Source organism: Agrilus planipennis, unplaced genomic scaffold, assembly GCF_000699045.2.
Source record: "Agrilus planipennis isolate EAB-ADULT unplaced genomic scaffold, Apla_2.0 scaffold180, whole genome shotgun sequence".
In the NCBI taxonomy this organism is placed as follows: domain Eukaryota; kingdom Metazoa; phylum Arthropoda; class Insecta; order Coleoptera; family Buprestidae; genus Agrilus; species Agrilus planipennis.
This window is the reverse complement of record NW_020442427.1, coordinates 40,444-66,168: the sequence shown is the minus strand read 5'-3', so window position 1 is coordinate 66,168 and position 25,725 is coordinate 40,444. Positions and strand designations below refer to the sequence as shown.

The 25,725-nt window shown below is 34.9% G+C and overlaps 1 protein-coding gene and 1 long non-coding RNA gene across 10 annotated transcripts in view; one reads left to right on the top strand and one right to left on the bottom strand.

The window, feature by feature from the left end:
• The window catches only part of LOC108740568 (gamma-aminobutyric acid type B receptor subunit 1), a 172,165-nt gene extending 160,237 nt beyond the window's left edge, over positions 1-11,928 (bottom strand). For 2 of the 3 annotated variants that reach the window (XM_025980234.1, XM_025980232.1), the window contains exons 1-5: positions 11,759-11,928; positions 10,631-10,978; positions 10,360-10,563; positions 9,851-10,017; positions 5,151-5,910 (exon numbers count right to left, since the gene is read on the bottom strand). In XM_025980234.1, coding sequence (XP_025836019.1) covers positions 5,151-5,153 — 3 coding nt within the window. In that variant the 5' untranslated portion in view covers positions 5,154-5,910; positions 9,851-10,017; positions 10,360-10,563; positions 10,631-10,978; positions 11,759-11,928. Of the gene's footprint in view, positions 1-5,150; positions 5,911-9,850; positions 10,018-10,359; positions 10,582-10,630; positions 10,979-11,758 lie in introns of all 3 variants that reach the window. The other variant, XM_025980233.1, reaches the window with a different exon arrangement.
• The window catches only part of LOC108740569, a 123,119-nt gene extending 101,748 nt beyond the window's left edge, over positions 1-21,371 (top strand). The window contains exons 1-8 of one of the 7 annotated variants that reach the window (XR_003232255.1): positions 13,326-13,611; positions 19,495-19,548; positions 19,658-19,714; positions 19,842-19,893; positions 20,019-20,058; positions 20,327-20,407; positions 20,524-20,684; positions 20,799-21,371. This is a non-coding gene — a long non-coding RNA (uncharacterized LOC108740569). Of the gene's footprint in view, positions 1-13,325; positions 13,612-19,494; positions 19,549-19,634; positions 19,715-19,841; positions 19,894-20,018; positions 20,059-20,326; positions 20,408-20,523; positions 20,685-20,798 lie in introns of those variants that run through there. The other 6 variants (XR_001938360.2, XR_001938361.2, XR_001938358.2 and 3 more) reach the window with 6 other exon arrangements.
• Positions 21,372-25,725: the final 4,354 nt, after the last annotated feature.

Below are 25,725 nucleotides of genomic sequence, written 5' to 3'. Positions count from 1 at the left end.
GACCTAGATTAGATTACTGTTCGCAAATAGTTAAGGATGTGGGCTGTTCTAGTTTTAGGGAAATGCGAAGTTTAGCTCAGGATAGGAAAGAGTGGAGGTACGTGTCCTAAGACGGACTGACGACCTTATGATGATGATAAATAAATGCTCCCAGATACTATTAACGTCTTAAGCAGGTGATCTTGATAAGATAAGCGTCACGACTTCTCTCTCTTCATCTTGATCTTGATCTCGATCTATTCTTAATTCTCATAGCAGCACTATTTATAACGAAAGGGTGGTTCTTTGTAACGAAATAAGAAGCAACATTTGAACGAAGAGGTTGCTTGAATATGTACAATAGCAAAAGAAAAGAGAAGTTTATGTCTAGAGATGTTTTAGACGTGATCATTATTTATTTTCAGTGTTAAGCATTAAATTTCACCACTGCTCCGAAAAGTGCCTAGCAGGAATTATTCATTGACAGTAGCAATTTGTTGAAACTGGATATGACATGTACATGTTACGTTTAAGTCTCTTAATGTTAATATCTTTTTGCAATATGAGGACGCATTGCGGATCCCGCGCCGCAGATGATGTTGCAGCTTAGCAAGTATTACATTTACGAAATAATGCAGGATTACGAATGCGTTGCACTGAAGATTAACCTGGAGCTGCGTTCGCTGCTAGCAAACATGAATATCATTTACATAATAAACGAAAAACTGACGAAGGCTTTTAAAGTTTTCAAATTTGGAATGCTTTTTGGCGTTTATATGTATGAACGACATAACAGGAAACGGTGCGGTGTACTGTGCCCAAAAGATAGCCCTCGAATTGAGCTTCTGGAATTAGACATTGCCAAAACTCAACATTCGAAGAGAATTAATTGCGATATAATGCAGCGACTTTTAATCCGGCCTGGATTACGTAATGAGGTGATGTAGTTTCATGAGATGGCGAGGCTCACTGACTTAATGCGCACCAGGGGCCGCGGTATGTGAGTACGAGATTTATCGCAGCCATTATGTGTGTTTCTAGTTCGTGTTTCGGTCCTTCCACCCACCGAATAAATTAAAAATGTAATTAATCCAAACGCTGAAGGAAAATCATTGCTACAAAACTGGAGTTTCTCTGGCAAATTACATTTGACGAAAACTTTTTGATTTATTGCTCGAAAAGTCAAGACAGTAAAATACCGGAAAGAGGCATTTAAATCAAATTGACTCTAAAACACATTTTGACACGCATGAGATGCCTAAAACATAACATCAAAAGAAAGTCAAGGATAATAATAAACAAGAAGTCATAGCAAAAATGGCATCCAAGGAAATGTAGTGTATCGACAGATAGAAACATGTTGACCTATTATGTAACGCTTTCGGAATTTGGCAAAATCTTTCTTCGACCGATTGTCATTGTCTAGATTCCCCATGAAATAGACATTAAATTTTTGGAAAAGGATTTTGGATAATTTTGCAACTTAACAATGCAGTTGGCACTTATTTGTGATTTAGGTTAGGTTAGGTTAGGTTGTGATTTGTGACTTAGGTTCAACCACAGAATAAACATTAAAGAATGGCTTACACTGATCTACTAATACCCAATAGAAGGTTAGTTAGCAATTATGGGTAAATTATTGCTTAAAAATTTTTATTCCTGAAGGTGCGCCATATAACTTTTTTTGTAAAGATGTTAAACAAATGAAATACTTCGAAGTGGTCTGTATTCTGTCGAAACTGCCAGTCGCGGATCACGATTTCGATCTCTTTGGATCTCATCAGCGCGTCGCAGACAGCTCCGACAGAACACAGACCAACTTTTACCTGCTGTCTTAACAGCGCGTTTTAGAAAATACCACAAATGGCGCGGTAAACGCCATCTGTAGTACGATGCTACATTTGCTCGAACAAGGTCCAATTAAATATATGGATATCTACTTGCTTAAAACGAATCCCGGCGTAGCTAAACTCAACGTGATAGGCACGTTACCATAATCGAATAAAATAATTCGAAGTGGTCTGTATTCTGAATACATAATCCTAAAATGTAGCATTGTACTACCGCGCCATTTGTGGTATTTTCTATTTTAAATAAAACATTATAGATTGAGAGACTCTAATAATCAGGAACAACAGCTTGGGTTTTAATGTTTTACTTCGTTTATATTTTTTGACAAAGTACTAACTTTTAATGTGAGTGCTTGCTTCTGATACGATTAAATGTTAAAAAGTTTGTTCATTATCGGCAGATGAATCTTCAAAACTGTTACACGAACGTATGTACTCAACGGCTTATGTGTATAGGTAGTTATCAACTTTGAAGGACAAAAACAAACGATCCCATAGCAGTCCAACTCAAAGTTTGTTAAGTAATTCGCTATAAATTCGATTTGTGAAGAGCTGTCATACCCAGATAAGTTACGACGATAGAGCTATTAAGGGAAGTCGATTATCAAGTTGTTGACTCTGTGCAAATTGGGACGTTACAACATGCTAATTCATCAACAGATTAGGATAAATGAGTTTATTTACATATCCCTGTAGCTAAAACTTTCCAAAGCTAACTCTCTTTTAACCGGAGCTAGCCGAAGGTGGTAATGAGGTAGAGCAGCCTTTTCCCCCATTATTTGAATTTTAGAAGTTTACATGCTTGAAATACAGAATCTTCGTAAAATTTTCGTGTAGGTAATTATCAATTATCCTCAGGGGGTAGTAGTAGTAGTAGTTTGTATGCCCGAATGTTCACCGTTTTCGTGAAAAACGTAGTTGAAGGTGCAGGTAAATTTAATTCCGGTCCTGATAAACCCGTAAATTTTCTTTCTTTTGTACATTTACATAATGCTGCCTGTAATGCACTTATTTAATTTATTTATAGGATTGTTCGGAAAGTCATTTCGTTTTTTCCCGACAGAGGATTTAATTGTATTCTTTTGCACCTAACTTCACATTTAAGCCGTATAATTTTTATATGCTTTGAGAGCTCATGTAGCAAGGCTTGTGTGTGAAAAATTCTAATTAATTCTACGCAGTAGTTTTTGGTTGGTGCCCTTTTAAATATGGAGAGCGATAAGCAGCATTTTCGACATATCTTACTGTTTTACTACAGAAAGGGTAAAAATGCTGTTCAAGCCAGAAAGAAATTGACTGATGTGTATGGAGAAGGTGTGTTGACAGTACGCCAGTGCTAGAACTGGTTCGCTAAATTTCGATCCGGCAATTTTGATGTCGAAGATGCACCACGTTCGGGAAGGCCGGTTGAAGCTGATAAAGACGCGATAAAGGCATTAGTTGATGTGAACCGGCGAATAACAACACGTGAGATCGGATTGAGGTTAAATTTATCAAATTCAACAGTTTATGACCACTTGAAAGGCCTGGGATTATCCTTGAAGCTCGATGTATGGGTTCCCCATGTTCTCACAGAGAGAAATTTGTGTTTCCGCATTGACGTCTGCGATTCGCTTCTCAAACGTCACGAAAATGATCCGTTTTTGAAGCGCATCATCACTGGGGACGAAAAATGGGTTGTATACAACAACGTCAAACGCAAGAGGTCATGGAGCAAAAAAGATGAACCGGCTCAAACCATTTCCAAAGCCGATATTCACCAAAAAAAGGTGATGCCGTCTGTTTGGTCGGATTTTAAAAGGAACCGTTTTTTTTTTTGAGCTTTTACCGGATAACACAACGATTAATTCGGAAGTCTACTGTCATCAGCTGGACAAACTAAATGATGCACTTCAAAGGTCAGAACTAATCAACAGGAAAGGTGTAGTGTTTCACCAAGACAACGCGAGACCTCACACAAGTTTGGTCACTCGCCAAAAGCTTTTACAGCTTGAATGGGATACAATGCTACACCCACCATATTCTCAAGACCTGGCACCATCGGATTATTATTTGCTCCAGTCACTCCAAAATTTTTTAGACGGTAAAACCTTCACCTCAAATGAGGAGGTCAAAAACCTCCTCGATCAGTTTTTTGCCAGCAAAGACAAATATTTTATGAGCGTGGAATTATGCTACTACCAGAAAGATGGCAAAAGGTGTTGGACCAGAACGGTCAATATATAATTTAATAAAGTATTTGTTTATTATACGAAAACTGTCTTTCATTACCACAAAAAAAAACGAAATGACTTTCCGAACAACCCTGTAGTTTAAACATTATGTATAATACTCAATTGTTTCTGCTTATCTTAGACGTTTGATAATCGGCAGTGTTTACATTCTCCATCCATGTAGCTGCAGTATTATGATGTCATTTCACGCACAGGGCTGACTTCGCATTGTAGATTATTGAAATTTTGTTTCTCTGCACTTATTTCTGTTACGCCCCGTATATATACCAATAGGTATTGGTACGTATTGTCCATATTTCATTGGGTTGTTGGACATAACTACCAGATAGAATTTAAATCCAAATGTATAGATTAATTTATGGTTCACTTAAAAGTAATCTAGTTTTAATGCGACCCACTTTTACAAACAAATAAAGAAGGGGTTATAAAAAGACCTGTAGACATTTTTCTCAATCAATAACAGGTGGCAACTAAAAAGAACATAAAATTTTTAGTATTACTTTTATTATCATTAGTTTATTAAAATTGTTTACAGTAATTTGCATTTGTGCCTATGGTCCACTGATGTTCATCAACTATCAATTAAAATCATAATCTCTATATATATAAAACTATATTCCTCTTCTTCTTTTATATTCTTCCTATAAATATTTTTCTCTTGTTTAATTTTAAATAATAAAACGACTCTATCAATAGGCCAAAATTTTGTAACACAAGCAGTGAATGGTATTACATAAACATACAACTACTAGTATATCTACATTCAGATAACTGTAATAAATTATCTGGTGTATGGTTTAGTACAACACATAATTGATACATGAAATACTGTCTATATGTCTCAATTTAACAATGTCTCTCATAGGTTTCATGATGTATTTTGAAGCCTTTCGCTGGTTCAACTAGTTCAAAGAGTGTTTTAGTGATTTCCATTTACTATACAAGTTTAAATTTCACATGATTTTATTTCAAACCTTAGGTAGTTACTAAACAAAAATGATTTAACAATGTGTAATGAAATTATCGAAGCGCTAAATGTTTCTTTAAACTTCTTAAACTGTTTTAAAAATGTTAGAAAGTAACCTACCATTGTTTCATAACCCAGACCAGCGACGTAAGCCTACGACAATCAACCAGTCGGTCAGTAACCGTTTCGAAAATCGGATAAACAAAAAAATTTTCGACCGCACTGTAAAGTTCTCGCGTTTTTCGTTGTCATGTCATCCCTGGCTGTTTTCGCGCAACAACACTGGAGAGCGAGCAGTTCGACGTGACGTCTCGAATTTCCCGGACCCGAATGCAAACAGCAGCAGCAGCGCCCTGCCTTCCACCACGTTGGTGCTACTGCTACCCTGGAAACGACGCGACAGGCCCTACGACGCTCGACGACGCTGGCGCTTCGACCTCCATTTTCAGTTCACACTTTTTTCGACCTGCTTCTCCCCAAAACTCTCTCGAACTTTCCGAGCCACATGTCCGTCTCTTGGTTCGACAGAAAACATTTGCAAAAACTCCACGTGCCCATTATAATAACAATAATAATAATAATAATAAAGAATAATAATAACGGATCAATTGGCGGGACCCAGACGTCTTATTATTCTCTAACAAACACATATCGATCTTTTTTTGCACTTTGCCGCCTGCTGTTTTCAAAATGAACGCCTGCCAAGGCTCGACAAGTATAACATTTCTCTTAGCGTTTTGTTGTGTGCGTCTTTCGAGTATTTGTCGGAGCAACCGCGAATTGTACCAGAAGAAACCATTAGCGAACATTTACGTCAACTTTGCCTTTTAAAGGATTACTGTCCAAAAGGAAAGTTTAGCGGCCACACTGCTAGTGCTTTCTAGAAGTAACAAACAATTATTAAAACAAAAATCGAAATTAACTACATTACCAAAAAAAAACCAAAGATGTAGTATCTACTTAAATTTTGTGGTTATTAAATCCAGAAAGTTCTGATCGGTAATCTGTCAAAATTGTCAGACTTCAAACTGTTTGTCTCTCATCAGCACTACTTAGAGAGCTTCAAAAGAACATCATCATCATAAGGTCGTCAGTCCTAAGACTGGTTGGACACGTACCTCGACTCTTTCCTATCCTGAGCTAAACTTCACACTTCTCTAAAACTATATAGAACAGCCCACATCTTTAACTATTTGCGAACAGTAATCTGATCTAGGTCTATCTCCACCCCTCTTAACTCCTGTTTCTGCCTTTCAAGAGAACACCGACCAACATATCTGCTACCATTAATGAGAAAGGATATTTATTTGTCAAACTGTTATTGGCTACTATACTTTCTTAAATTACCAACGAAACTATTAAAACAAAGAAGGGGTGTGATTATTGTAGTTAGTAAAAAGGGTTATTTCACCTACAATCTGTTAAGTACCTACCTCTGATACACTACCTATTGTTGATTGATCTTTCCATGCTTTGATAATTGGTAGATCAATTACAGGTGTAAAATCAACTGGTCTCATTGGAAAACATTTTCCGAGTATTATGTCAGTCGTATTTTCAAATGCAAATTCAATTCTAAAAAAATATAGATGCCAACGTGAATGTCAGTAATGATTTCGGGTCAGCTAGAAGATCGTATTCCAAAAAAAATGATTGAAAAGGAACGCGGCATGTACAACATTTTGAAACAATGTACTGGACACACATATTTTGCATTAATAGTTGCATATGCATATGAAAAAGCTTTCAGCAAAATGGATGCCGCGTTAACTCACGATCGATCAAAATTGAGAACAAATGAACACATGAAAGAGTGTTCGGAACACAGAACAATCTAGACGACTTTCTGTACCGATTCGTATCAACTGTCGACGAAACATGGAACCACCATTACTCGTCCGAAATAATAAAAGACCAATCAACGAATAGGTCGGTATTTACTTGTAAGAGTGCTTCTTCGAAGTCATAAAAGATGATTCCTTGAGCTACCAGGAGTACAACCATTATCTTTTTAGCGCTATTCAATCCCCTGAATAATGAAATCAAATAAAACACTATAGAGAGATGTGAACGCAAAAATGCCATTAAAGAAACAAATGTGTCTAATAAATAGTTGGGTCTGTACATATTAGACACATTAAGTGGTATTTTATCTTTTGATTTCGTACGAAACTCAATTATATTATCATGAAGCGCTAAATCGTGTAATAAATCTGCCGTATCAATTTAAAAACCTTTATCGTATTATATTCTCGTAAAATATATGACCAATCGCATATTTTTCCGTATAAAGCGTCGCGTTTACAGTATGAAAAGTCGTTTAGGGTGGCTAAAGAAATCGTTAACTAAAAATTTAAGTGTTCTACACCAAAGCGGCAATTTTCTTAATTAAATTTGCCCAGCATTGATTACGAAAACTTTGCTAAAAGATATTACTTACTCACTACTCCGCTACTTAGTAATTAATTACTTTATTCCCAAAAGTGAATTAAAGATGTCTCGGTAATGGTTGGTAATTAATGAAATTATCAGCGACCAAGATGATAAAATCTGATGGCTTTTCGAGAAAAGTTGTTATTCGAGATATTTTGTAGAGTTTCTTTGATTGCCTTTTAATCGATCATTAAAATTAATTCCCATAAAAAAAATTAAAAATAAAATTTTCGAATGCAATGCGATTACGAAGCATGCAGACTCCTTTTAGGACTGTAGGTTGCGATTATGTGATTAGGAAAATAGATGGATTCTAGCCTAATCTAATTTGTGGCACCACGTCACTCGTCACAATAATGCGATTTGTATTGATTACAACGATGTTAAAATGTTAAGCAAAAATTAAAATGAAGCATTATTATTGATGACTTTATAATTACTGGAAATTTGACTACTGTGTACTTTTTACCTCATCGTGGATTAATTAGGCAAATAATGGGGCCTTCATGTTCCACAGGTAATATTTCATTTATCTTTTGTCCTAATTTAGTCCATCCAAAGGAGGTTGAAGAGGACCACTGTCAAGTAGCCTTTTTCTTTTGTAGTTCTCAGTTAGGATTCTATTTCTTACGTCTTTTTACGTAGAATGACGGCATATAGGACCACAAGTCTGCACACGGAATTTATTTCATTCATAAAGGGGTTATCACAGCAAATGAAAAAGCAACAATGAAATTGTCACAATGGTTAATAGGTGTTATAATTTTAAATGAAGGTGTGATAAGTTTTGGGTTTATCCTGACGCAAAAACTTACCCTTTCATAAGCTTCTTTTTGATTTTGAAAGAACTAGTTGACTATACGATTTCGCATTTCAAACAGAGACGGATAGGTATTTACCAAGTCAGCACAATCCTCTTTTCTAGAATATTGAGATTAAAGGAGATCTGACATTGGCACTCAATGCATTTCTGAGTAGAATAAAAGACTTTTGATATACGGAATACGGAAGGATTTAACCGATCGTTTATCGACTTTTATGAGAGCGCCTATTTGAATATTTGCTCTACTGAAGGTGCTTATTGTGAAGCTTAACAATTTGACATCATCATTGATCTGTCTATGTCTTCAATTTCAATTAAAAATTTACACGAAAAATACTCAGGTATTTCAGTACCAGCCATAGTCGTATAAGTATTAAACATGATGTTAGTTGTACAAAATTTATTGTTAGGGATATGAACCTTGACGAAACTCTGGTACAAACTAGAGTGGGTGGATCGGCTTGCGAGTTTCGATGATTTAGACAGCCGGACCATAGGCTCAACCATAATGGGGGGGGGGTCTCAAAGAGAAACCAGACTAAGAGAAGTTCCTGAAAGAGGGCAGAAGCTCTTTCAGTACTCAGGGTGGCAGAGATCACGAGGATTAGTATGACACTCTGATGGCCAATACTGCGATGTGGAAGGCAACGGGAAACCACCACACTATGATATCCCAAGAAAAGCAAACCGAACTCAAATGATAGCGTTCTCTGGGGTAAAGCATTCCGGACGTAAACTAGCCCCCCCCCATTCGAATGTCCGGGCGGGGACTGCCTGCCTGGGGGGATGTCATCAAGAAGTGCAATAAGGGTAGGTGCAATATTTCACGATTTCAGGCATGAAAGTCTAGTCAGAGACATACTAGAGGCAGAAACGAAAGTTAGGAGGGGTAGAGGTAGACCTAGATTAGATTACTGTTCGCAAATAGTTAAGGATATGGATTCTTCTAGTTTTAGGGAAATGCGAAAATTAGCTCAGGATAGGAAAGAGTGGAGGTGCGTGTCCAACCAGTCTTAGGACTTACGACTTTATGATGATGATGATATATACAATTGTAATTCATAAAACGCTATCTAAAAGCAGCAGGGAGAGTTAGTTTGTATTCTGTACGAACTGTGTATGGGGTGTTGACGAGATCCAATGACGAATTAGTAAATGGTTTCGCGGCCAGTAAATGAACTAATTCGGGTCTAAAGGCTATCGTCGGTTGGAGTTGGTTCCTAACGTTTCGGTAGCACAAGTGGCGAGTTTCTTCAGAGTTCTTTCCATCGCCGACGCTGCATGTGGACTCGTGCTAGCAAAACTTTAGGAAGCAACTCCAACCGACGACGGCATTTAGATGAGATCGAAATCTCGATCTATGTCTGACGGTTTCTACAGAATGTTGACCACCATGAAGTTTTCGTTAAATCTTGTCGATTTTCTTGTTATATCAAGCATTTTCATTTTGTCCACGAAGATCATCATTTATCAGATAATAGGGTAACGTTGTAACTATTTTTTTCTCCCTACTTCAAAATTGACTTGTGGATAACATAAGTATATTGGACTATGATTTACATACTTTTAGAGTAGTCCCGTAGTAATAGATACATTTGGTCAACATCTAAACAATGAAACTCCTTCCCATTTGCATTCTCATCCATCATTTTAAGAACTCTGCTTTGCAGTCTTCTAAGAGAAGAAAGGGGATACATCAATCCCATCCGATATGATGACCAAATATTATCACTATGAATATTTAGTATTAAGGAAGTACATGCAAATTTTGGTCATTTTATATAAATAATGCGAACCACTTAGGTACATTGTGACTCATGGAGACTACACATAAAGATAACAAATGCATAGGGGAATTTTAAGAAGTATATCCATACACTTTCCCAAATAAGAAGACACTGGTGGTTCATTTTGTACCTACCGATGTGAATTTACTATCATAAATCATATACAAATGGAACATTAGCGTCCTCTTCTTTGGGAAAATATTCGTACAAGTATTGCATGGATTCGCTGTCCTACAGTAGTCTCCATGATTGTAATCACTAAAACAAGTAAATAAAATAAACATACCAAATGTAAGTTTGGTATTGAATATGTATATTTTCTACAGTTAGGACCTATATTGTGTTGTCTGTCATTAGTTTCTCTTATCCATCACAAGCATTATCCAATTGCAAGAAAGATTTTTGTTGGGGCTAGCAGTGACCTCCACACACCAGTTGGTGGAAGTAACAACTGGAAAATCTTCGAAGCAGTAGCGACCTCTCAGGCTTTCTGTAACATATAGGTATACTACATACAGAAAAGCAATAGGAAAACGATTTATCAAGTGGCCTTCTACCTTTTTTTTGAAACATCTCGTTTCATTTTTAAATAGTTGATCTCTAATTAAACTCCAAATTCAAAGGCAGTTTTTAATCATGTATTGTAATTGAAAAAAGGTTTTCCACCAAAGCCAATACCTTATAGTAGAACAGGAAAGGAAAATATAAATACAAATAGTACCACTAATTCTGCCTTCATTATTAAACAAAATTAAAGATTCATTTTTCCACTTTCATGTAGTTAACTGTATAAAGCTTTATTTTTGACTGTTAATTAGTCCAAAATCGCCCCTTTGTAAGAAAATTTTCTTCATTTGATAAGCCAATTCTGAACATTTCTCTTCTAAGCAATCGTCCAATTCTAACTAAAATATTATGTAAATGTATGTTTACGAACAAATGTTGTCTGGTCCACAGTTTTAGTTCAGTATTATACATATTTTTATACATATATCGTATTAATTGACTTTGTGATTTCCGTTATCTGTGAAGGACACTTCGAAATCGTGAGCCTAGTCATCATCTTGCAGCAAAAAACCTGTTTGCTTGTATTGTAGTAGATATAGGTACATGTTGATAAGAGAATTCTATTCCACACAATTGTGAATAATTTACAACTCAGAATTTAATAATTGCGGATATCTTTCATTGCAAAATTTACAAAAATTAGGAGCAATTGCCTTTGCGCATACGCATTTGTAATAGGTACTCAGATTTACAAAAAATGTGATAGTTCTCTGAAAATTAAAAGCAACCGGTAATATATTTCATGAACTTTAACAAATGATTAACTTTATGAAAAACAATAAGTACTTTATGCAATATTACCTTACCTCAAAAGAAATGTTGCGCTTTCGTCTTTGATAACAGGGAAAATCCCGGATATGATAAAAATATATACTTTGCTCTTTTGTGATGGGGTAGGAAGTAAGAAACATATTAACTTATCCGAAAAAAAAACCAATTATCCCACCAGATTACCTTTCAATTATTTTTCATCTATCCTATGCTATCCTTACATCTATTTTATGAAGAATTTTTCGGCGTCTTTACCAATTTAAAGTGAATTAATTTTTAGATACAAAGTAGACGTGTAAATGTTTGCAATTTTGTTATATGGGGAACAATCCCAAAAATGACCATACCAAGTTTGAAAATTCTTTCATCATTTGAAAGCTGCACTGTTCCAAATGATCACAGCCAATTTTTGATTTTTAAATAGAATAAGGTTGTGCCAAAAACATGGAATATATTTTACATCGTACTATTAGGTCGAGCGTAGATTCCATCCTTTATTCTCCTAATACTCACTCTTTCTACTGATGGAATGCTGTAACGAAAAATCGAGAGTTAAACATTCTGCCAATTTTGATATAACAACAAGTAAAAATTTATTTTAAAAATGAATACACTATTTTTGAACGAATTAGAATTACAGTTTTCTTGTTTGTGCTTAGATATTTGCAGAAAATGTAAAGACAAAATGTAAAACTTTGTAATTTTGTTATGTGGGGAGCAACCCCAAAAATCATCAAGTCTGAAATTTCTATCACTGTTTGAAAGCTGTACTATTGTATAGTAGATCATTATAGTTAATTTTTAAATAATTTAAAATTTTGTTAATAATTGGCAGTATATTTTACTATGTCGAAAGTATCTTCCGTATTTTATTCTCCGAATACTAGCTCTTTGTGCTAACGGAATGCTCTAACGATCTGTGGAGAACTATCATTTTGCCCGTTTTCATATAAATTACAACTAAATAGTTATATTAAAAGTGAATACGTTATTCTTGGACTGATTATATTTACAGGTTTTTTATCTATGCTCTGATATATACAGATATTGTAAAGAGAAAGTGTGACCTTGTTTAGTTCGTTATATCTAAATAATAATGAATACCTAATCTTGAAGGCTACTAAATCGAGTGTGAAAAATTCATTGTTTCAAAACAATGCTGTTTCAAATTATTACAGCCTATTTTTAAGAAAGTATTTTAAGTTATTGTCAAAAACATTATGTTCCTAGTGTGTAGTTCCAATAGTCTCCGTAGTCAAGCTCTTTGAATGCGCTAGCAGTACTTTGCTTATATTAAATTTCAAAATTCTGTCGTTCTTACCTGTTCAGGTACAGAAATATTTTGTAAAATCGATACAACAGTACAAAAATAATAAACAACAGTCAAGTTGTTAAAAATTAGCAATAAAGCTAAATGAACATTAGACATTAAATTAGCTTAAAAAAAGGTTTTGCTATTTTAGGTGTGCATGATTTCTGATGATTTTAAAAAAGGGTGAAAAAATGTTTTCAAAAGATATAGTCAGTGCAATATTTTTTTTATAAATAGAGCTTTTAATGTGATAATATTAATGGTAAAATTATATCCGGTGAGCTTTTTATGTTTAATTTTTATTCTCCAAATGTCGTGCATATTGAAGGCGTTTTTATTCATTAAAAACTGTCTATATGTAGACTGAACATCTTTTAAAGTAACATTTATTTAAACGTAAACAACATTTCCGTTCAACTTAATGGCATTTTGTCATTTTCTGTCATGTAAAATTCATAGTCTTGGAATTTCATCATTCAGATGTTTTTACGACAGTTTAAACATTACTATGAACATATTCTTTCGGTTTTATTCGGCTTATAATTACGTTGTTTAAACAACTTCGTTAATGAATATATCTTATCATGGTTTTGCCTTCGGTTCAAATCGTAGGACTCGGGCTTAGTCTTCATCATGTTGCTTTGTGTAAAAGACGATGGGTCGTGAGTTTGTTTGATAATAAAATAATATGAACGATTTCGATTAATATCAAGGTGATTTTGTGTATTTTTCGTTGTAAAGATTCAAGTATATTATTGTACCTATCGGTGCGAGAGCTCAGGACTTATTTTTTACCCATTAAGGATTACTTGCTGTGGTGAAAAGCTTTTATTTGTTGGATTGTCATGGAATATTTTTAAGGACTGGCACTTACCACAATTACAAAAGGTAGGCATTTTATTTCATCATTAATAGGCTTTTGAATTCTTTATGGGTAGAAGGACATTTAGCCCCTTTTTAATTTAAATGTTAATTAATACGATATCTTTAGATAAAATTTAAGTTATACTTTTCCTACCAATACTATTATTACAAAGAGAAATGTAGGTTTGTTTATTTAGTTGTGTAACTCGAAAATTAGTGAATCGAGCTTTTAAGCATTTTATTGTTTGAAAGGTAAATAAGTAACACTTCTCCGTATTGTGATAGCATTTCTAATATGTGATCGAGAATAGGAAGAAAATATTTTGCTTGTTTGAATATAGAAAGCAATTAAATATTTATTGCAAAAATTAATATGTAAATAAGCTTACTTTTCTAATCTCGCATCCGAATTATGCTTCAATTCAACATAACTACAGAAAATACCACAGTCAAGTATGTGAAATTTTAGTGTTTTAAATCAATTGTAAAAATATATTGATATGACCAAATTTTTAAGATTTGTTTTCACTAAAATGTATTCTGATTGCACAACTGAAAATTCCTTCTACAAATATTTTCAAAATTACTATTAGAGTGCATTACGTACAAAAAAAGTTCATATTTTTCATTTTTTGTGCTTTAAAAAGTAATAAAAGTGTAACTGTTCACCACTCTTTTTCGCATTTGAACGGTATATAAGGCAGCCTTTGTTCTATAGTCTGGTAATACGGTCGCAGATTGTAGGTTGACTGCGTAGACGCTGAGTGAGGGTACCTATAGCAAAGCGTTATTAGGTGGAATAGGCCAAACGGGTGTATTATAACCCTGTATTTTCCACTGTTCCTGTCATCGGTTACTCATCGAAATTCGACTTCTCAGGTATCCTTCATACGAAGAGTTCGTTGTGGAGCTGAGAGGCGGGTTTCGGCGTTTAACTGGTGGCAGGAGGAATGTAAAATGCGGATTTTTTGTACTTTTTCACAGTAAAATTTTATAGTTTTCTACTTTAGTGCAACTTTATGAATAACGGAATGACTTTATTAATATAGAACCGAGTTTATGTATTTTTTCATTGTTTAGTGGTTAAACCATCCCATTGCAGATAGAATTTAGAATTAGAATTCATTTAAAATAATTAGAAATTGACAGTATATTACGTTTCCACTCAGCGCATTTTTGTAGTGCATACTCACTTTTCTACATAAATTAATTCTGGAACGATCAAATAAATTTTTGATTCAAAACTTAACACTATAATTTTCGAATTTCTCTGAATATATTTGTTATAAAAAATAATACGAAAATTTCTATACATTGTACAGGTATTAGCTCTCGTTTTAATAAAGTAATAAAAGGGCATTTTAGAAATAATTACTTTAATTTTTGGACAAACTAAACTTAATTTTCTCATCTACAATAACAGGGAGAAAATATGCGTTTGTTATCTAATCCAAACTTGATACAACTGGTTTTGCATCAACCTTTAAATAACGTAGATAATGCACCCCAAAGTGACGTTGGTTTTTGATAGTTGACTATAAGTTCATATTTTTGGCTGGCCATTTGGCACATTTAGGAATAGAGAATGAAATTTCTGGACATACCGTTTTATTCGTCTGGATATGTTCATCCTGACTAATACAACTGGTTTTTCATCAACCCTTAAATAACGTAGAAAATGCACCCCAAAGTGACGTTTGTTTTCCTAAATTGATTGAAAGTTCACATTTTTGCGTGACTGATAAAGCTGGTTTTGCATTAACCTTTCTATAACGCAGAAAATGCACCCCAAAGTGACGTTTGTTTTTGATAATTGACTGTAAGTTCAAATCTTTGGGTGGCAATTTGGCACATTTGGGAATGGCGAATGAAATTTCTCGACATACTCTTTTATTCGTCAGGATGTGCTCTTCCTGACTAATGCAACTGGATTGTATTCAACCCTTAGATAACGTAGAAAGTGCACCCCAAAGTGACGTTCGTTTTTATAAATTGATAGAATGTTCACATATTTGCGTGCCAATTTGGCACGTTTAGAGTGTACGCTTCTGGAATTATTCCGCATATCGTTTTATTCGCCAGGACGTGTTCTTCCTGACTGATAATGCTGGCTTGGCATAAAGCTTTAAATAACGTAGAAAATGCACCCCAAAATGACATTTGTTTTTGATAATTGACTATAAGTTCATATTTTTGCGAGCCAATTTGACACATTTAGGAATGGTGAATGAAATTTCTGGACATACTGTTTTATTCATCAGGATGTGCTCTCCCTGACTGATCAATCCGGTTTTGCATTATCCTTTAAATAAAGTAGAAAATGCACCCCAAAGTGGCGTTTGTTTTTGATAATTGACTATAGGTTCATTTTTTTGCGAGACTATTTGGCACATTTAGGAATGGAGAATGAAATTTTAGGGCATACCGTTTTATTCGTCTGGATATGCTCTTCCTGACTAGTACAATTGGTTTTTCATCAACCCTCAAATAACGTAGAAAATGCACCCGAAAGTGACGTTTGTTTTTCTAAATTGATTGAAAGTTCACATTTTTGCGTGCCAATTTGGCACATTTAGAGGACGTTTCTAGAACTTCACCCCATACCGTCTTATTCACCAGGGCGTCCTCTTCCTGACTGATAAAGCTGGTTTTGCATTAACCTTTCTATAACGCAGAAAATGCACCCCAAAGTGACGTTTGTTTTTGATAATTGACTGTAAGTTGATATCTTTGGGTGGCAATTTGGCACATTTGGGAATGGTGAATGAAATTTCTCGACATACCCTTTTATTCGTCAGGATGTGCTCTTCCTGACTGATCAATCCGGTTTTGCATTATCCTTTAAATAACGTAGAAAATGCACCCCAAAATGACATTTGTTTTTGATAATTGACTATAAGTTCATATTTTTGCGAGCCAATTTGACACATTTAGGAATGGTGAATGAAATTTCTGGACATACTGTTTTATTCATCAGGATGTGCTCTCCCTGACTGATCAATCCGGTTTTGCATTATCCTTTAAATAAAGTAGAAAATGCACCCCAAAGTGGCGTTTGTTTTTGATAATTGACTATAGGTTCATTTTTTTGCGAGACTATTTGGCACATTTAGGAATGGAGAATGAAATTTTAGGGCATACCGTTTTATTCGTCTGGATATGCTCTTCCTGACTAGTACAATTGGTTTTTCATCAACCCTCAAATAACGTAGAAAATGCACCCGAAAGTGACGTTTGTTTTTCTAAATTGATTGAAAGTTCACATTTTTGCGTGCCAATTTGGCACATTTAGAGGACGTTTCTAGAACTTCACCCCATACCGTCTTATTCACCAGGGCGTCCTCTTCCTGACTGATAAAGCTGGTTTTGCATTAACCTTTCTATAACGCAGAAAATGCACCCCAAAGTGACGTTTGTTTTCCTAAATTGATTGAAAGTTCACATTTTTGCGTGACTGATAAAGCTGGTTTTGCATTAACCTTTCTATAACGCAGAAAATGCACCCCAAAGTGACGTTTGTTTTTGATAATTGACTGTAAGTTCAAATCTTTGGGTGGCAATTTGGCACATTTGGGAATGGCGAATGAAATTTCTCGACATACTCTTTTATTCGTCAGGATGTGCTCTTCCTGACTAATGCAACTGGATTGTATTCAACCCTTAGATAACGTAGAAAGTGCACCCCAAAGTGACGTTCGTTTTTATAAATTGATAGAATGTTCACATATTTGCGTGCCAATTTGGCACGTTTAGAGTGTACGCTTCTGGAATTATTCCGCATATCGTTTTATTCGCCAGGACGTGTTCTTCCTGACTGATAATGCTGGCTTGGCATAAAGCTTTAAATAACGTAGAAAATGCACCCCAAAATGACATTTGTTTTTGATAATTGACTATAAGTTCATATTTTTGCGAGCCAATTTGACACATTTAGGAATGGTGAATGAAATTTCTGGACATACTGTTTTATTCATCAGGATGTGCTCTCCCTGACTGATCAATCCGGTTTTGCATTATCCTTTAAATAAAGTAGAAAATGCACCCCAAAGTGGCGTTTGTTTTTGATAATTGACTATAGGTTCATTTTTTTGCGAGACTATTTGGCACATTTAGGAATGGAGAATGAAATTTTAGGGCATACCGTTTTATTCGTCTGGATATGCTCTTCCTGACTAGTACAATTGGTTTTTCATCAACCCTCAAATAACGTAGAAAATGCACCCGAAAGTGACGTTTGTTTTTCTAAATTGATTGAAAGTTCACATTTTTGCGTGCCAATTTGGCACATTTAGAGGACGTTTCTAGAACTTCACCCCATACCGTCTTATTCACCAGGGCGTCCTCTTCCTGACTGATAAAGCTGGTTTTGCATTAACCTTTCTATAACGCAGAAAATGCACCCCAAAGTGACGTTTGTTTTTGATAATTGACTGTAAGTTGATATCTTTGGGTGGCAATTTGGCACATTTGGGAATGGTGAATGAAATTTCTCGACATACCCTTTTATTCGTCAGGATGTGCTCTTCCTGACTGATCAATCCGGTTTTGCATTATCCTTTAAATAACGTAGAAAATGCACCCCAAAGTGACACTTGTTTTTGATAATTGACTATAAGTTCATATATTTGCGAGTCAATTTAGCACATTTAGGAATGGAGAATGAAATTTCTGGACATACCGTTTTATTTGTCTTGATGTGCTCTTCCTGACTAATACAACTGGCTTTTCATCAACCCTCAAATAACGTAGAAAATGCACCCCAAATTGACGTTTGTTTTTCTAAATTGATTGAAAGTTCACATCTTTGCGTGCCAATTTGGCACATTTACAGGACGTTTCTGGAACTCCACCACATATCGTTTGATTCGTCAGGACGTGCTCTTCCTGACTGATAATGCCGGCTTGGCATAAAGCTTTAAATGACGTAGAAAATGCACCCCAAAGTGACATTTGTTTTTGATAATTGACTATAAGTTCATATTTTTGCGAGCCAATTTGGCACATTTAGGAATGGTGAATGAAATTTCTGGACATACTGCTTTATTCGTCAGGTTGTGCTCTCCCTGACTGATCAATCCGGTTTTGCATTATCCTTTAAATAAAGTAGAAAATGCACCCCAAAGTGACGTTTGTTTTTGATAATTGACTATAGGTTCATATCTTTGCGAGCCAATTTGGCACATTTAGGAATGGAGAATGAAATTTCTGGGCATACTGTTTTATTCGTCTGGATGTGCTCTGCCTGACTAGTACAACTGGTTTTTTATCAACTCTCAAATAACGTAGAAAATACACCCGAAAGTGACGTTTGTTTTTCTAAATTGATTGAAAGATCACATCTTTGAGTGCCAATTTGGCACATTTAGAGGACGTTTCTGGAGCTTCTCCGCATATCGTTTTATTCGCCGGGACGTGCTCTTCCTGACTGATAAAGCTGGTTTTGCATCAACCTTTAAATAACGTAGAAAATGCACCCCAAATCGACGTTTGGTTTTGATAATTGACTATAAGTTCATATTTTGCGTGCCAATTTGGCCCATTTAGAAATGGTGAATGAAATTTTTGGACATACCGTTTTTTTTGTCAGGATGTGCTCTTCCTGGCTGATCACACTGGCTTTACATTACCCTTTAAATAACGTAGAAAATGCATCCCAAATTGACGTTTGTTTTTCTAATTTGTTTTGAAGTTCACATTTTGGCGTGTCAGTTTGGCAAATTTGGAATACGTTTCTGGAATTTCGGCGGATATCGTTTTATTCGCTTGGATGTGCTCTTCCTGACTGATAAAACTGATTTTATATTTTAATAATTTTGAAATGACGTAGAAAATGCACCCCAATGTGACGTTTGTTTTTGGTATTTGATTGTAAGTTCATATTTTTGATTTGGCCTTTTCTATTTACAGTGTGCACATCGTAAAGGAACTAATCCACGGAATTAGGGGATGATACTTCGAAAGGTGTGTTATACTTGTTGTTCACTTTAGATCTTATTTTAAATCTTCTTTTAGGTCTATTTAAAACAAATTTACTTCTTTTTTTTTAGATTTTGATCTTTTAAATTTACAGGGGGCACATCACAAAAGAACTAATCACAGGAATGAGGGAATGACATTTCAAGGAACGGTAAGGCTTATATTTTTTATTCACTTTAGTCCTTATTTTAATTCTATTATTGAATAAAATTATGTCTTTGCTTTACTGAAATCTTTTACTTCTGTTTTACAGTAATTTTGACATTTTTTATTTACAGGGAGCACATCACAAAGGAACTAATCCAAGGAATGAGGGGATGATACTTCAAGGTGTGTAAGAGTTATACTTCTTATTCACTTTAGATCTCATTTTAAATCTTCTTTTAGGTCTATTTAAAACAAATTTACTTCTTTACATTATTCAAATAATTTCTTTCTGTTTAACATTAATGTAGATCTTCTTCAAGAAATGATGAAGTGACTTTTCAAGGAATGGTAAGAATTATGTTTTTTATTCACCTTTGGTTTTATATAGGACTATTGTAGAACAAACTTACTTATTTATTTTATTAGAATTCTTTTTAATTAAAATAAATAATCTTTCTGTTTTACATTAATTCAAATCTTTATTATTATAATATTACACTTCTTATACATTTTAGATCTTATTTTAGGACTATTTAACCTTTCTTCCTTTCTTATTAGCTACTTACCTTTTTTTAGACATTTTATTTCTTTAATTTAAATCTTTACATTATTGCAGATACGTCTTCCAGTCCAGTCAGCGAACAGGAACGACATTTGCAATCGACCAACTTTTAGATCACGTGGACTTCAAAGAGAGGTAGAATTGATTTATTTTCTTTAGAAATTATTTTTCTTTTCACATTGATTTATTTATTTTAGTAACTGCCCTATCTCTATTATTTTCCATAAGTATATATATTTTGTTTGCTTTAGTAACTTTAGATTTCTTTTACAAGCAGTAAGGACTTCAAACCAACTTCAGGACCATTTTTCTTCTCAAAGGACAGCATTCATAGCGGGATTATCTTCGTCAACATCAAGGAGCCGTTTCTACTAGTGGGTTAACATTAGGAACAACAGGACATTAAGAAGAGGTAGGATTTATGTATTTTTATTAAAACTGTGTTTTCTTTACTTTTACATTTATTCATTTTAGTAAATACTGTAACTCTTTTAACTTTAACCATTGTTTACATGTTTTATTAAAGTTTAGGAACAACATCGCTTTCGTCGGCAACAGGGGACCATTTCTAACGGGTGCAAATAGCTCCCAAGGGTAAGAGTCATCGTACAATGGCTGGTACATCTTCCAATGGTAAGGAACCCCTTTCAACAACGACGATCGTCACTGGTAGGTAAGACTTATCCCTTCCCAATCAGGAACACCGTCAAGGGGTTTGAAGGTAACCCTCTCTGCAGAGGTGGCACTTGTACCACATCATCTGCAGATATGGTTATCTTTAAACAACTTGATGTTGATTCTTGTTTGACAAGGCATAAGTCGAGCCTGTGAATGACGATCTAAGTTGTTGTAAGGTACTCCTAACCACTTGGAGGATGTTTCTGGTCATTGAAAGGTGGCAATTACCACTTGGGGGGTATTTAATCCTGCTAAAAATGGTCCCGCGCTCGAACAGGGGACCCTTGTCCCCCACGGTCTTCGAATTACAAAAACGCCCAACGCAGGGATGCACGACTCGAAAGCACGACTCGAAAAAATGAAAAAATTGTTATTTTTAATATTTAATACTTATTTATTAATTATAAATACATATACACCCCCCTGTATTTTATTTCGGGCCCTCCTGGCCCGCGACCCGCCCCCCGTTTCGCCCCACCCCGTTGACCGACCGGCCCCTCGCGGTACCGGCCGATCGCCCCCCTCAATTCCAGGATCCAGAGTACCAAGTACGAAAACATCGAATTTCGAAGATTTCGAAGTTTAATGATCTCAAGGATTAAAGATATCGAAACAGGAAAGACTGTGAAGTTGAAAGATTCGAGGTAGAGAGCTTCGCACGTCGAAGTCTTCCGAGTTTGAAATTTTCGGAGACAGAAAACATCAACATTTTGATGTTTTCAATCCCCGAAATTTTCCAACCTCGGAAATCCCGAAGTGCGCGGACTTCTTACCCCGAAGTCTTTGAACTCCCCAGACTTACCAATTTCGAGATCTTCATACCTCACGATCATCAAACTTCGATGTCTTGGAAGTCCGAAGTTATCGTACCTGAAGATCCTGGAGGCCCGGTGTCTTCCAATCCCGGAGTCATCATCAGGCCCGGAAGTCTTCGGATCCCGGAGACACCCGGCCTAGTCCCTCGACATCCTGGTTTGAAGTTCTGTATGTCCTGATGTCCTATGTTCTTCTTGGAGCCTCGATGTCTTCAAAACCCAGGCCCGAAGTGTTCCGATCCCGCAGTACACCAGCCTGATTCTACGACGTCCTGGTTTGAAGTACCAGTATGTCCTGGCGGGTGCGGGGCTGTGGTTGGTCCCGATATGTTACTATAAAAAATAAAGAGAAGTTTAGCCAAGAATCTAAAAGTAAATTAAAAATGGAAAGTAGAAACGTTTAAAGAATGTAAATAAAAGAAAAATAAGGATCTATCTATAATATAGTTAATAGAAAAACTAAAAGAAACAGCAGTCAAACAGGAGTTTAAAAAAGAACAGTATGAATGAATAAATTGTAACAATCTGCAAATGTTAAAGTGAATGAGAGGAATTTTTCTAGAAAAGTTTAAGGAATGTAAATAAAAGAAAAATAAGGATCTCTCTCTAATATAGTTAAAAGAAAAACTAAAAGAAACAGCAGTAAAACAAGAAGTTTAAAAAAGGACAGTAATATGAATAAATTGGAACAATCTACAAAAGTTAAAGTGTACAAAAATGTCAGGAAGTCATACATTAACAATGTCTGTCTCTGGGTGTATATCTTGATTTGAAGCCTTGGTGGTGGACCTGATTTGATGTCCTTGAAGACTCCACATCTCTACTGAGTCCGATGTCCATCACTGACCTTGAGTAACTCCACCGAGTGTTCGGTTCAAGCTATATCCAATGTTCTGCATATGTAAAATAAAAAGAAGGATAAAAAAAATTAAACAAATTAAGCTTTAGAAAAGTAATTAAAAAATGTTGGGTTTCTCAAGATTAAGTGTAAAAGTAAAGTAAAAATTTACTTTATTAAGTGGACTTCAATTCATTAATGGCTCTTTCAGTTTTTCACAATGAAATTTCCAAAAACACTAAAACAGTCCGCGAAAATATGAGTTTTTATCAATATTATGAAAGAAGTTACCACTTGGATATACTAAAGCTAACATTCTCAAGTCCGTTTCAAAACCTTAAACAACACAAACATGAAAACTAAATAGACAAATTAATGTAAATGAAATAAAAATCTTAATTAAATTAAAATAAAAAGAAATGATTAGAATAAAGTGAATTTATTTTTTAAAAAGTCCATATAATTAACAAAAAGAAGTAGATATTTTAAATAAATAAGAAATATGAAGTAAGTTAAATTGAAGAGAACCTTCAAAAAGTGTTAAAGTAAATAAAAAGAAAAAACTAAATTGAGTAGTTTATAAGTATTTAAAACAAGGAATGCCTTTAAATAAAACGAAAACAAAACTTTAAATGTAGTTTAAGCAATTAAAAGAAATAATTTCTAAAAAAAAAGCATCAACATAAATAAATGCAAATAATATATATAGCTTTCAAATAAATCTTACAATCAAAGAAATGGTCCCTCGGTGCCCTATTAGGTCATCATTCGAAGCCCTAGGGGTGGATCTGATAGACTCGACATCTCCATTGGGTTCAATGCCCATCACTGATCCTGACCGAAGTTATCGTACCTGAAGATCCTGGAGGCGCGGTGTCTTCCAATCCCGGAGTCATCAGGCCCGGAAGTCTTCGGATCCCGGAGTCCTGCTTCGCTGCGTATGCGGTCCAGGCTGCTCCCAATGTCTTGCATTAGTAAAATAAAAAAATTAAAACATTTCCAATCAGTTAAGATTTAGAAAATACAAAATCCAGTTCTTTGAAATTAAGTTTCTTTTCCATGTCTGACTTAAAATCTACTTGAACCACGAGGACGAGCAGACTACGACGTGGTTAACGTTTTATGTGTTTCCAAAATTAATACTTATCAAAAAACCCCGCAAAAATTTAATGTTCTGTCAATTTTGGAAACAGAGCATCTAGTTTTGAGGCCGCAATCAATTAGCTCACCTTTTTTACGTCCTATATAATCCATTGTAACCATGAAAAAGAGCAGACTTCGATGCTGTCTCACAATTACTCTTTCACCCTAAAAAAAGAGCAGACTTCGGTGCCCTCTCACAATCAGTTTTTCACCATTCTTTAAAGTGTTATCCTGATAATTTTTGAGTTGGCCCATTGGCGTTGTCCTGTGAAAACAAATTAAAGGAAACAGTATTAATAAAACCGCTTTATCACTATATAGTATAAAACAAAGTTGCTTCCCGCTGTCTGTCCCTATGTATGCTTAGATCTTTAAATGTACGTAACGAATTTTGATGCGGGTTTTTTTAGTGGATAGAGTGATTCAAGAGTAAGGATTATATCTATAATACATGCATAATATAGTAGTGAAACCCTGATAATTTTAGAGGTTTCCAATGTGATGTCGTAAAACACATTTTTTTGCGCTTACTTTGCAAAAGCTGGCTGAACCCTACGAGATAGATCAAAATAATGTACTAAAGTATTGTACATCTTAAAAAGATCTACAAAAAAGTCCGTGATAGTATATGTCTATCTCTTAGGGATAACCCACAATAACCATTGTTTATCCTTTACTTTTTATAAGAAATAATGAGTTATTTACGAAACGATTTTAAGCAACACGGCATTAATTCTTATCCAATTAAGTACTTAAATACATTATGCATTAATATGTATCAATATGGCCCTTTACAACATGTAATTTAAATGAATATTTTCGAAGATATCACAGATTTAAAATGCAAACATAGCGGTTGCGGCGCTACCGACCGGGAGGCCTATTTGTATTGTCTAATGACAAAAAAACTGTGAATGTTGTATATAAAGACATTCTGTAGTATATTTATTGTGTTCAGGGGTTGTCTATGATTACCCCCATGCGAAGCCGGGGCGGGTCGCTAATAATAAATAAATTAAAATAGAAACAATGAAAAGTCTGTAAAATTTTAAACCAAGTAAAAGTTAAAAGAAGCCTTATTTACCATCAAAAGACCGTCTCTAATTGTTTAATTGTTCTGATATTTTGGTAGACTTCGATATTTCCATTGGGTTCGTAACATATGCATCTCTGGCTCTGGTTTGCTTCCATGAGTGCGAAATTCAGGCTGTTTCCATTATCCTGAAATAAATAAAAAAACAATATTAAAAAACCTTCAGAAGATAATTAAAACAAGTTGTAGTTTTTTTTTTTTTTTAGTTACGATAAAAATATTCACGAAAATTTGAAGTTTGCCGATTTTGGGATAAAGAAGCGTCACCTTGCAACGTTACAGCTCGCTTTTTTGAAGTCCGATTTATAACCTGTTTAAACCATTAACTTTTCAAAACCAAATTTCGAGATCCATCAAGAAAGGCCAGTAATGTTTATCGATTTTGGAAAACAGTTATCACTATGCGACGCTGCAACTGCCTTATATGTAGTTCAGTTCAAATTCCTTATAAATAATCAGCAGAGCAAACTTCAGTTCATCAAACACCTTATCAATTTTTTAAAATTAAATTTCTAGACGCATCCAAAAAAAAAGCCCAGAAAAGTTTTCGATTTGCTCTTTTTGAAGTCCGACTTAAAATCCCCTGAAACCCCGAGAAAGACGTATCGAAACCCTTCTCAGTCTTACAGGATGTTGTTAATGGGAAAAAATAACAAAGAAAACATGGGGAATTGGATAAACGATTAGAAACGGATGAGTTTATTCAGCGCAATAGTACGAAGCGTTATCTTGTATGAGATGGAAAATATATAATATTAAATTATAAAAATCACATAAAATAGATGTTAAAATTGGGTGGAGGCACTCCGGAATGTATGTTAACAAGGGAAACGAAATTTGGAGAAATCGTGGAGAATACCAGGAGACCTATCAAATATGAGGGTCA